Consider the following 13,954-nt stretch of genomic DNA (forward strand, 5'->3'; position numbering starts at 1 on the left):
CGCTTTTCTAAGTACCCAAAGTCGCTTTACATGTTAAAAACCCATCATTCATTCACACCTGGTGGTGGTAAGCTACTTTCGTAGCCACAGCTGCCCTGGGGTAGACTGACGGAAGCGTGTCATGTCATTCTGTCACGGCGGGGTCTTTCCAGCTTACTGCGAGGTTTGTTCTCCCGGGATGCAAAAAGGACTATTCCGGACAAGGCGTGCAGGTAGGAACATATTTATTAATCTTCTCAAAACTCAAAGTACTACAAAAAAACGGAAAACAAGGCCAAGGCACAACGCACTGATCGCACTTGGAGCTAAACTAACACTTAGCATAAACTATGACAAGGAAAACTTACTAGCTGGGGCATGAACAAACAACAACTTACGTATACAAGGCATGAAGCGAACACTTAGCATACACTTGGAATCAGACATGAACCGAACAATGACGCCAGGCCGACTGACTGGCAAAGACAGGCTTAAATAGTGTCTCTTGATTAGAGCCAGGTGAGTGTCCCGAACACCAGCGGCAGGTGAAAATCATAAGTAACCATGGTGACTAAACTCAGGAGGTGCACAAACAGGAACTACAGGAGTCCAAAACAAACAGAAAACACAAAGCATGATCCGGACCACGGATCATGACAATATGTCAGCAGACTAAATTAGGAGCCTTTTGTTTGTTTACTTACTACTAAAAGACAAGTTGTCTTGTATGTTCACTAATTTATTTAAGGACAAATTTGCAATAATAAACATATGTTTAATGTACCCTAAGATTTTTTGTTAAAATAAAGCCAATAATGACATTTTTTGTGGTCCCCTTTATTTAGAAAAGTAGCAAAAAGTACCGAAAAGTAGCAAAATAATTTTGGTACCGGTGCCAAAATATTGGTATGGGGACAACACTAGTCTGTTGAGTGACTAGAGTAAGGTGTGCAATTTATTTTGCATCTGTTGTCATTAATAAGGAGAATATATGCTGATCATCAAAACGCCCACTATTCTGGATTTTTTTTTGCTAAAATAAAGCCAATAAATGACATTTTTTGTTGTCCCCTTTATTTAGAAAAGCTGTATTAATTGAATTTAACTTGTTTTGAGTGTTTTTTGCAAGTCTTTTTGTGCTTATTTTAAATGTGCATATTTCAAATAATTACAAATAATTACAAACTCAGATACATTACTTACAATAAGTACGATAACCTACCAAAAGAACAACACAATTTGACATTTTACTTATTTTAAGTGTGTTTGCAAGTCTTTTAGTGCTTATTTTAAATCTGCATAATTTAAATAATTACAAACAATGACAAATAATTACAAACTCAGATGTATTACTTACAATTAGTAAGATAATCTACCAAAAGAACAACACAATTTGACATTTTACTTGTTTTAAGTGTTTTTGAAAGTCTTGTTATGCTTATTTTAAATGTGCATATTTCAAATAATTACAAAAAATTACAAACTAAAATACATTTTTTACAATAAATTAGATAATCTACCAAAAGAACAACACGATTTGACATTTTACTTGTTTTAGGTGTTTTTGCAAGTCTTTTAGTGCTTATTTTAAATCTGCATATTTTAAGTAATTACAAACAATTACAAATAATTACAAACTCAGATATATTACTTACAATTAGTAAGATAATCTACCAAAAGAACAACACAATTTGACATTTTACTTGTTTTAAGTGTTTTTGAAAGTCTTGTTATGCTTATTTTAAATGTGCATATTTCAAATAATTACAAAAAATTACAAACTAAGATACATTTTTTACAATAAGTTAGATAATCTACCAAAAGAACAACACGATTTGACATTTTACTTGTTTTAGGTGTTTTTGCAAGTCTTTTTGTGCTTATTTTAAATCTGCATATTTTAAGTAATTACAAACAATTACAAATAATTACAAACTCAGATATATTACTTACAATTAGTAAGATAATCTACCAAAAGAACAACACAATTTGACATTTTACTTGTTTTAAGTGTTTTTGAAAGTCTTGTTATGCTTATTTTAAATGTGCATATTTCAAATAATTACAAAAAATTACAAACTAAGATACATTTTTTACAATAAGTTAGATAATCTACCAAAAGAACAACACGATTTGACATTTTACTTGTTTTAGGTGTTTTTGCAAGTCTTTTAGTGCTTATTTTAAATCTGCATATTTTAAGTAATTACAAACAATTACAAATTATTACAAACTCAGATATATTACTTGCAATTAGTAAGATAATCTACCAAAAGAACAACACAATTTGACATTTTATTTGTTTTAAGTGTTTTTGAAAATCTTGTTATGCTTATTTTAAATGTGCATATTTCAAATAATTACAAAAAATTACAAACTCAGATACATTTTTTACAATAAGTTAGATAATCTACCAAAAGAACAACACGATTTGACATTTTACTTGTTTTAGGTGTTTTTGCAAGTCTTTTTGTGCTTATTTTAAATGTGCATATTTCAAACAATTACAAATAATTACAAACTCAGATACATTACTTACAATAAGTACGATAACCTACCAAAAGAACAACACAATTTGACCTTTTACTTGTTTTCAGCGTTTTTGCAAGTCTTTTAGTGCTTATTTTAAATCTGCATATTTTAAATAATTACAAACAATGACAAATAATTACAAACTCAGATATATTACTTACAATTAGTAAGATAATCTACCAAAAGAACAACACGATTTGACATTTTACTTGTTTTAGGTGTTTTTGCAAGTCTTTTAGTGCTTATTTTAAATCTGCATATTTTAAGTAATTACAAACAATTACAAATAATTACAAACTCAGATATATTACTTGCAATTAGTAAGATAATCTACCAAAAGAACAACACAATTTGACATTTTACTTGTTTTAAGTGTTTTTTAAAATCTTGTTATGCTTATTTTAAATGTGCATATTTCAAATAATTACAAAAAATTACAAACTAAGATACATTTTTTACAATAAGTTAGATAATCTACCAAAAGAACAACACGATTTGACATTTTACTTGTTTTAGGTGTTTTTGCAAGTCTTTTAGTGCTTATTTTAAATCTGCATATTTTAAGTAATTACAAACAATTACAAATAATTACAAACTCAGATATATTACTTGCAATTAGTAAGATAATCTACCAAAAGAACAACACAATTTGACATTTTACTTGTTTTAAGTGTTTTTGAAAGTCTTGTTATGCTTATTTTAAATGTGCATATTTCAAATAATTACAAAAAATTACAAATTAAGATACATTTTTTACAATAAGTTAGATAATCTACCAAAAGAACAACACGATTTGACATTTTACTTGTTTTAGGTGTTTTTGCAAGTCTTTTAGTGCTTATTTTGAATCTGCATATTTTAAGTAGATACAAACAATTACAAATAATTACAAACTCAGATATATTACTTACAATTAGTAAGATAATCTACCAAAAGAACAACACAATTTGACATTTTACTTGTTTTAAGTGTTTTTGAAAGTCTTGTTATGCTTATTTTAAATGTGCATATTTCAAATAATTACAAAAAATTACAAACTAAGATACATTTTTTACAATAAGTTAGATAATCTACCTAAAGAACAACACGATTTGACATTTTACTTGTTTTAGGTGTTTTTGCAAGTCTTTTAGTGCTTATTTTAAATCTGCATATTTTAAGTAATTACAAACAATTACAAATAATTACAAACTCAGATATATTACTTGCAATTAGTAAGATAATCTACCAAAAGAACAACACAATTTGACATTTTACTTGTTTTAAGTGTTTTTGAAAATCTTGTTATGCTTAATTTTAAATGTGCATATTTCAAATAATTACAAAAAATTACAAACTAAGATACATTTTTTACAATAAATTAGATAATCTACCAAAAGAACAACACGATTTGACATTTTACTTGTTTTAGGTGTTTTTGCAAGTCTTTTAGTGCTTATTTTAAATCTGCATATTTTAAGTAATTACAAACAATTACAAATAATTACAAACTCAGATATATTACTTGCAATTAGTAAGATAATCTACCAAAAGAACAACACAATTTGACATTTTACTTGTTTTAAGTGTTTTTGAAAATCTTGTTATGCTTATTTTAAATGTGCATATTTCAAATAATTACAAAAAATTACAAACTCAGATACATTTTTTACAATAAGTTAGATAATCTACCAAAAGAACAACACGATTTGACATTTTACTTGTTTTAGGTGTTTTTGCAAGTCTTTTTGTGCTTATTTTAAATCTGCATATTTTAAGTAATTACAAACAATTACAAATAATTACAAACTCAGATATATTACTTGAAATTAGTAAGATAATCTACCAAAAGAACAACACAATTTGACATTTTACTTGTTTTAAGTGTTTTTGAAAGTCTTGTTATGCTTATTTTAAATGTGCATATTTCAAATAATTACAAAAAATTACAAACTAAGATACATTTTTTACAATAAGTTAGATAATCTACCAAAAGAACAACACAATTTGACATTTTACTTGTTTAGGTGTTTTTGCAAATCTTTTAGTGCTTATTTTAAATCTGCATATTTTAAGTAATTACAAAAAATTACAAATAATTACAAACTCAGATATATTACTTGCAATTAGTAAGATAATCTACCAAAAGAAGAACACAATTTGACATTTTACTTGTTTTAAGTGTTTTTGAAAATCTTGTTATGCTTATTTTAAATGTGCATATTTCAAATAATTACAAAAAATTACAAACTCAGATACATTTTTTACAATAAGTTAAATAATCTACCAAAAGAACAACACAATTTGACATTTTACTTGTTTTAGGTGTTTTTGCAAGTCTTTTTGTGCTTATTTTAAATGTGCATATTTCAAATAATTACAAAAAATTACAAATAATTACAAACTACCGAAAAGTACCAAAATATTGGTATCAGGACAACACTAATACACACACAGCGAGCACAAACTGGCAGAAATGTAGATGGGCCTGTGCACACACATCCAGCTGACCCCATCATGTTGTGGCGTTTACCAACACGTGAATGTTGATTGCAGCCTCCAACTTCATCTACCTGAACGCCGTCCCCACTGAGACGTTGACGGGACCGTGTGCAGTTGAGAGGGCCGTCTCCTCCACCCTCCAACTCCTCTCAGGGTCCTTTGAACCCACCATCGTCAACCTGAAAGTGTCCTCGAAGGGTATCACGCTGACGGACATCAACAGGAAGTGAGAAAACGCACATCCTGTCGCATATGTCGCTGAGGTTTTGTGTGGTAAACTCTTTAAAGGCAAGGTCCTAAATGTGGCGTTCTGGACTTATTTCCTTGTAGGCATTTTTTCAGGCGTCATTACCCTGCTCACCTGCTCAGCTACGGTGGAGATGACCCGGAAGATCGAAGGTGAGCCATCAATATGTGGAAGTTTTCATCGCGGTTATGGTTGAGGTCATCGTGTGAATAGTCAGAGATACACTATATTGCCAAAAGTATTTGGCCGCCCATCCAAATGATCAGAATCAGGTGTCCTAATCACTCGGCCAGGCCACAGGTGTATAAAATCAAGCACTTAGGCATGGAGACTGTTTCTAGAAATATTTGTGAAATAATGGGCCACTCTCAGTGATTTCCAGCGTGGAACTGTCATAGGATGCCACCTGTGCAACAAATCCAGTCGTGAAATTTCCTCACTCCTAAATATTCCAAAGTCAACTGTCGACTATATATATATATATACACAAATTATATATATATATATATATATATATATATATATATATATATATATATATATATATATATATATATATATATATATATATATATATATACACAAATATAACAAGCGGTAGAAAATGGATGGATATATATATATATATATATATATATATATATATAAATATAACAAGCGGTAGAAAATGGATGGATGGATATATATATATATATATATATATATATATATATATATATATATATATATATATATATATATATATATATATATATATATATATATATATATATATATATATATATATATATACACAGTATATATACAAATATAACAAGCGGTAGAAAATGGATGGATGTATATATATATATATATATATATATATATATATATATATATATATATATATATATATATATATATATATATATATATATATATATATATATATATATATATATATACAAATATAACAAGCGGTAGAAAATGGATGGATGGATATATATATATATATATATATATATATATATATATATATATATATATATATATATATATATATATATATATATATATATATATATATATATATATAAATGTATATACACAAATATAACAATCAATAGAAAATAGATGGATGGATATATATACAAATATATATATATATACAGTATATATATGTATTATATATATATATATATATATATATATATATATATATATATATATATATATATATATATATATATATATATATATATATATATATATATATATATATACAAATATAACAAGCAGTAGAAAATGGATGGATGGATATATATATATATATATATATATATATATATATATATATATATATATATATATATATATATATACAAATATATGTATACAGTATACATATATATATATATATATATATATATATATATATATATATATATATATATATATATATATATATATATATATATATATATATATATATAAATATATATATATATATACACACAGAATGTATACAAATATAAAAAGCGATAAAAAATGGATGGATGGATGGATATATACATACATTTATATTTTTAATTTTTTTTAAAATTCAAAGCTTGCATCATGGATAGGACACCATAGCAATTATGTCATTAAATAAGATAATCATATTGTTGACAGCACAGCAGAATGTACATTTTAATTCCTATTTTTAAGTAATAAAAGCATTAGTTTGAATAGTTTTGAACACATTTTTGATACACCATAGAATTCGACTAATAATGTTAATTTACTTTATATTGAATATCATATTCAACTTATTTATACTTTACTGTTTTTCCTTCAATACTTCTACAATTGAAACTAAATTTAACAGTTTAAAAAAACATTTAGCAATAGTTTTAAAGTAGGGAAGGGGTTTGTGTGTCCTCATTCCTGGGTGGATCTCGCTGACTGCATTTTGCAATGCAGTATGCTGAAAACGATGGAAAGCTCCACTCTACATAGCAACTGACGCTGTGGTCAAAGTTGGAATCGCCCAAAATACTTTATACATTTTAAGATATTCACCAATCTACTGCCATCTGGTGGCTTAAATGGATAGTGCACCCCACCCGCACCCAAATTCGTCACGTTTCATGTGTCAGGTAAACCGCGACAAATGGTGCCATATGAATCTCCTTCGTACTGTACACCAAAATAATACATTTCATTGTATAGCTGAGCATTGCACATTTGTCTGCATGGATCACTGGTAAACGAAACATGACTTTTTGTCATTTTGTCTTTTTGACTGCTGCAGGTGGCGGAAAGGTTCAAGTTTTGGCGCAAGGTAAGGGAGTACGTCGTTACACCTAATAACTCTGTTTTCTGTCTATTATTTTTAAAGTTACTGCTTCACAGTAAATGTAAAAACTGTACACTGTAATATGTTTATTGTATGATTATTACAAATACTTATGTCCCCTGCTGTATTTGAGCCATTCCACCAAATCAGTGCCTTTTTTTAAAATGTGTATTGGCCCATGTCAGGAAACTTTATTTCCTTATTTTACTAGGTTCCTAAGTCAAAGATGAATCAGAAACAGGTCTGAAAGCAACAAATTTAGTTTTTAGCATACAATTAGCAATTATACAGGTATGAAAAATACCCACATGGCATTTATTCTAACAGCATGTTGACACCAGGCACAATACAGCGATTAAAAAAAAATATATACATTTAATTTTTATTTATTTTATTTTTTATTTTATTTTATTTATTTTTTTTTTTTTTTGTCCTGTCCAGCTTCTCAGGCAAATCATATAGTTGATGTAGATGCCCATGTAGATTTACTTTACAAAAGAGAAGTGTAGGATACTTCTCTTGTTGCCTTATTTGTATTTGACTTTATTAATATATATATATATATATATATATATATATATATATATATATATATATATATATATATATATATATATATATATATATATATATATATATATATATATATATATATATATATATATATATATATATATATATATATATATATATATATATATATATATATATATATATATATATATATATATATATATATATATATATATATATATATATAATTATCATTTGGTGCAGCCAAATACATTTTAGAAATAATCAAACTACATAAAAACATTTTTTCCCGGTAAACAGGACTGTGCTGACATTTAAAAAAAACATATTAGAAAGTAGCCAGTAACAAACGTGTCCGCATCATTGTACTTACCGTGTCACCCTCTTATCTGTATAAATTACTGTGGCCGCTAGATGTCACCAAAAAACAAAAAAAACACTTATTTTCTACTTTATTAAAGAAAGACTTTAGTGTTTCTCGTTCCTACCATTGTTCTTTGACTAATTTCACCCGATCGAACCTTTCCCAACATTCCACACTACAAAATAATGAAAGTATGTATGATTCTTACTAATATCGTATTGGATCAATCTCAGTATCAACCTGTACTCAAGGCTCCAATATCGGTGTAGTTGGAAGTGAAAAAGTATCAGGACGCCTTCAGTTGAAATATCATCAAATATACCAGAAAATAAACAAGTGGACTTACTTTTGTCCTTCCTGTGGCCTGCAGAGGAGTGGGAAGATGGAACTTCCTGTATACCAGACCTGGGCAAAATAAGGCCCGCGGGCCACATGCGTGCTACATAATTTTTTATGTATGTGCAGTGCTCTTTTTAAATGACCGTAAGTCTTGAACTGTAGAAAGTATTTCAATGGTTGAAATCTGCACAGATTTTTACAACAAATTTCTGCATAAAAGTGATAATATATCATATTGTCGGTGTTTATTACCCTTTGCATTCACATTTTGCTGTTTTTTTAAAAAACATTTTTATTGTAAAAGGATGTCTATGGAGGAGCTGGTCTGAGAAGTAAAAGAGGAGCGATGTTCATATGTTGTTAATATTCAGTGTTTTATCGTTCATAGTTAATATTGTAAATCCCACTTTCTTTATTTTCATGTACATTTTGGGTGTCCCATTCAGTGAAAAAACTGTAAAATTCCATTCCGTTTTTTTGAGGTGGTCTATATATATATATATATATGTAATTTATACACACATACACATTGGCCCCCCCAGACACATGTTTTTCTTTCAATGTGGCCCCCGAGTCAAAATATTTGCCCAGCTCTGCTCGAGACCATTTCATTTGTGGAATATTCCAAATTATTTAGAGGGGCTAATGAGTTTGGGTAACGGACTGAGTGAAAACCAAAGGCTCATGCCTTAAATTTGATTTTTTAAAATCATTTTAGATATTTTTTTTTAAAAGAAAAAAAGTATATTTAGCCTCTTAAAGCCCAAGCTGTTTGTTTACATGCTTTTTTATTTATTTCTCTTTGCTATTTGGGCTTATTGGACCCTAATTAGAACAAAAACTAAGAATCATCTTTTGATATGATGTACTTAGTCCATAAGTACACAAACGTGTACTTCATGTTTAGTGACATGCTAATTCTTATTTTTACACTTTTTCCCCCCCAAATTCCATTGTATGTTATACTCTGACACCACCACATGGCAGTATAAGTGTCCACATAAGTGGCCATAAGACCCCAATTCAGTAGTGTACACAATTTTGGAAATAAGAGCTAAAAGGTGCTGTCCACGCATGTGGCCACTGAAGCCTTTAGAGGTTAAGTGTGATTTTTAAAAAACATTTTAGATATTTTTTTAAAAAGAAAAACAAGTATATTTAGGGTAAGATGTGACGTGAATATACTTTGAATTTAAAAAGAGTTTCAAAAAGAGACAACTGGAATTATATCAAACTGATTTTTAATTTTGATTGGGCGTGTCATTGTGAAAATGCTTAAACGAAAATTAAAAAGGTATGTTGGAGTTCGGGTGTTGGTGGAGGGAACAGTTATAAAATCATCTAAAATAATTTGTGTTAAAAAGGGGGCAGATAAATATAAGAATAGTATTCTTCCATCTGCTCCTTTCTGATCATGGAAATGTATAAGAAACAAAAAAACAATGAAAGTGTCAACTGTACGTGGCTTGTATGTCTGCATTTTCATGAAAGGAATAAAAACAAATAAAAAATTTAAATTTTAAAAAAAAAAGACATAACACTTCTGAAGGATTTAAATGATTAAATTGCACAATATAGTCAAATTTTACGAATGATAGACAGGCAAACAATTCCTATCTTTCCAGTGTTTGAGATAGTAAAAAAATAAAAATAAAAATAAATAAATTAATAAACATTTTTAAAAATATATAACATTTCTGAAGGATTTAAATGATTAAATTGCACAATATAGTCAAATTTTAGGAATGATAGACAGGCAAACAATTCCTACACTTCCAATGTTTGAGATAGTAAAAAATAAATAAATAAATAAATAAAATAAATACATAAATAACAATTTTTTTAAATATATAACATTTCTGAAGGATTTAAATGATTAAATTGCACAGTATAGTCACATTTTAGGAATGATAGACAGGCAAACAATTCCTACTTTTCCAGTGTTTGAGATAGTAAAAAATAAATAAACAAATGAATAAAATAAATAAATAAACAACATTTTTAAAAAATATATAACATTTCTGAAGGATTTAAATTATTAAATTGCACAATATAGTAACATTTTAGGAATGATAGACAGGCAAACAATTTCTACTTTTCCAGTGTTTGAGATAGTAAAAAAATAAAATAAAATAAAAATAAATAAAATAATTAAAAAAACAAAAAACAAATATATAATATTTCTGAAGGATTTAAATGATTAAATTGCACAATATAGTCAAATCTTAGGAATGATAGCCAGGCAAACAATTCCTATTTTTCCAGGGTTTGAGATAGTAAAAAAATAAAAATAAAAAAATAAAAAAATAAAATGTTAAAAAATATATAAGATTTCTGAAGGATTTAAATGATTACATTGCACAATATAGTCAAATTTTAGGAATAATAGACAGGCAAACAATTCCTACTTTTCCAGTGTTTGAGACAGTAAAAAAAATAAAAATAAAATAAAATAAATAAAAAATGTTAAAAATATATAACATTTCTGAAGGATTTAAATGATTAAATTGCACAATATAGTCACATTTTAGGAATGATAGACAGGCAAACAATTCCTACTTTGTTTAAGATAGTAAAAACATTAAAAAAAAAATTTTTTAATAAAAAATGTTAAAAATATATAACATTTCTGAAGGATTTAAATGATTAAATTGCACAAAGTAGTAAAATTTGAGGAATGATAGACAGGCAAACAATTCCTACTTTTCCAGTGATTGAGATAGTTAAAAAAATAAAAAAATAAAAAAATAAATAAATAAATAAATATATATATAAATAATTTTTTAAAAATTGTATTGATAAAATATGAAATCAGATCAATGTGCTAAACAAAAGTATATATTTTACAGTTAACTGTATTGTGCATTTATGCATTTTATAGCGGTGCAAATTGCACCAATTGGGTCTTGTTAAACCTCTTTGATGCTGTTTGTATATCGTTACTGTACACTCCAAATATTCATCATTACTTCTTTTGCCTTGCAGGATGTTTGGCTTCGTGGCAAAAGGCGTGGAAGCCGGCGCGGAGAACGTGTGCCACGTCTTTGCAGAGTATGATCCTCTGCAGCCCTGCAGTGCGGCCGTCGACCTCATCAAGGCCGTCATAACCAAGTCATAGGCGCTGTGATACCATCATCGGGTACTTTTCGGACACAGCATTTTGTATGGATTTACGCTGGCTTGCACTAAGCGGAATGGCTTCTCCCGTCGTTGCCACGGCAACCCTACTGGTTGCGTTATTGCTGGGTTGGGATCTCGCGTGACCGAGTAGCTTGCGAAGCGTGTTCAGACGCGTCGTCACTTCAACAAGTCCTGTTTTTTGTTTAGCACCAATATTCATTGGCTTCTACTACTGACACTTTACAACTGTAGGTGGCGCCCTGGGGCAGGACAAAAGCTTTCTTCCAGTGATGGTGATCACGTGACCAGATGCAAAGTACATCTGAATATGTTCTATATGAGACCCAGGAGGAACGCTTACCAGTGTTACAATGTCCTGGAATGTAAATGCAACTGTAAACCCTGCTGTAGTTGGATTTATTGTTGGGCGGATTTGTGAACGTCAGACACAGTAAATGATGCATCAAGTAAAAAACAGAACGTCAAATGCCAAAAAAACACACACAAACCCCAAAAACCACCGCATGAGAGAAATGCCGCAGGTTCACGGAACAAAAACGGAGCCAGGGGTGCCAAACCTGAGGGATATTTTTCTTTAACATACCCGTTGTCAGAATAATTGTATATAAGTTATCACACAACTCGTTTGCCTGCAGTTACTAGGTGTCGGTTTCTCAGGTTTGGACAGCCACGGGAAAGGACCCGAAATCTACGATCAGAGAGGGGGGCAAACCCGACACCGCTCCAAGCACCTTTTTGTTTGAACTGTTTATGACCCGGTGCAGCTGCTGCATAATGAGACCCCACCCCTTAGAAGCAGCCGCAGCTATGTAATCAGGGAATGTCCAAATAAATGTGGAGGGCGTGGAACTTTTTCCTCAGAGCGTGGGGTGACACTGTACGAGGGTGCGGGTCCACGCGCTCTCCTCATGAGCTGAATTGAATCCTGTCTCTGTTTGAGTCCTTGCTTCTTGTCTTGTTTAATAGATAGGTCGGTGTTTGAACCTGACACCCGTCAACCCGACAAAAAAACTACACCAGGCTGTTGTGTCCTTATTTCAAGCCGCCTTTCTGTTGAAAATGTTTCTCGTTATTTTTTGCTGTCTTTAAAAAAAAAAAGCCAGAGCAGCACAGCAAGTATTAGAGGCAACATTTGGCACAACATACACTATATTGCCAAAAGTATTTGGCTACCTGCCTTGACTCACATATGAACTTGAAGTGCCATCCCATTCCTAACCCATAGGGTTAAATATGATGTCGGTCCACCTTTTGCAGCTATTACAGCTTCAACTCTTCTGGGAAGGCTGTCCACAAGGTTGCGGAGTGTGTTTATAGGAATTTTTACACCATTCTTCCAAAAGCGCATTGGTGAGGTCACACACTGATGTTGGCGGAGCAGGCCTGGCTCTCAGTCTCCGTTCTAATTCATCCCAAATGTGTTCTATCGGGTTCAGGTCAGGACTCTGCGCAGGCCAGTCAAGTTCATCCACGCCAGACTCTGTCATCCATGTCTTTAAAAACCTTGCTTTGTGCACTGGTGCACAGTCATGTTGGAAGAGGAAGGAGCCAAGCCCAACTCCTGAAAAACAACCACACCCCATAATTCCTCCTCCACCAAATTTCACACTCGGCACAGTGCAGTCTGAAATGTACCGTTCTTCTGATTCTGATCATTTGGATGGGTGGCCAAATAGTTTTGGAGATATAGTGTATAGGTTAAGTCAGGCCTTCAAAATAAAAGCACTCCAGTTAAATAACAGCGTTGCACCACAGTAGTCTTTCCCCAGCACCACCCTCCTTTTGTTTTCTCTCGACAAGGGGTGTGGCTTTCTGATTCCGGTGGAAAGACCTTAATTTTCCTTTTTCAAACAATTGTTTATTATTTAACAGAGAACAATGCACATTAATGAGCATTTCTGTAAATGCACCAGATTTAGTGACAAGGCTTATTTTCCGATGTTACATTGTCACATTGTTGTTTTCCCTCGTTGTCCCTTATTTTCAGGAAAATGTCCCTTATTTTGAAATGCAAAGA

General features: G+C 30.1%; 1 protein-coding gene across 1 annotated transcript in view; it reads left to right on the top strand.

Annotated features, from left to right (window-relative positions):
• LOC133633430 (tensin-4-like) overlaps positions 1-11,914 on the top strand; it is a 36,349-nt gene extending 24,435 nt beyond the window's left edge. The window contains exons 10-13 of the mRNA XM_062025956.1: positions 5,047-5,218; positions 5,323-5,391; positions 7,515-7,544; positions 11,782-11,914. Of these exons, the coding sequence (XP_061881940.1) occupies positions 5,047-5,218; positions 5,323-5,391; positions 7,515-7,544; positions 11,782-11,914 (404 nt within the window). The remainder of the gene's footprint in view (positions 1-5,046; positions 5,219-5,322; positions 5,392-7,514; positions 7,545-11,781) is intronic.
• The last annotated feature ends 2,040 nt before the right edge of the window (positions 11,915-13,954 follow it).

Source organism: Entelurus aequoreus, linkage group LG18 (assembly GCF_033978785.1).
Source record: "Entelurus aequoreus isolate RoL-2023_Sb linkage group LG18, RoL_Eaeq_v1.1, whole genome shotgun sequence".
Taxonomy (NCBI): domain Eukaryota; kingdom Metazoa; phylum Chordata; class Actinopteri; order Syngnathiformes; family Syngnathidae; genus Entelurus; species Entelurus aequoreus.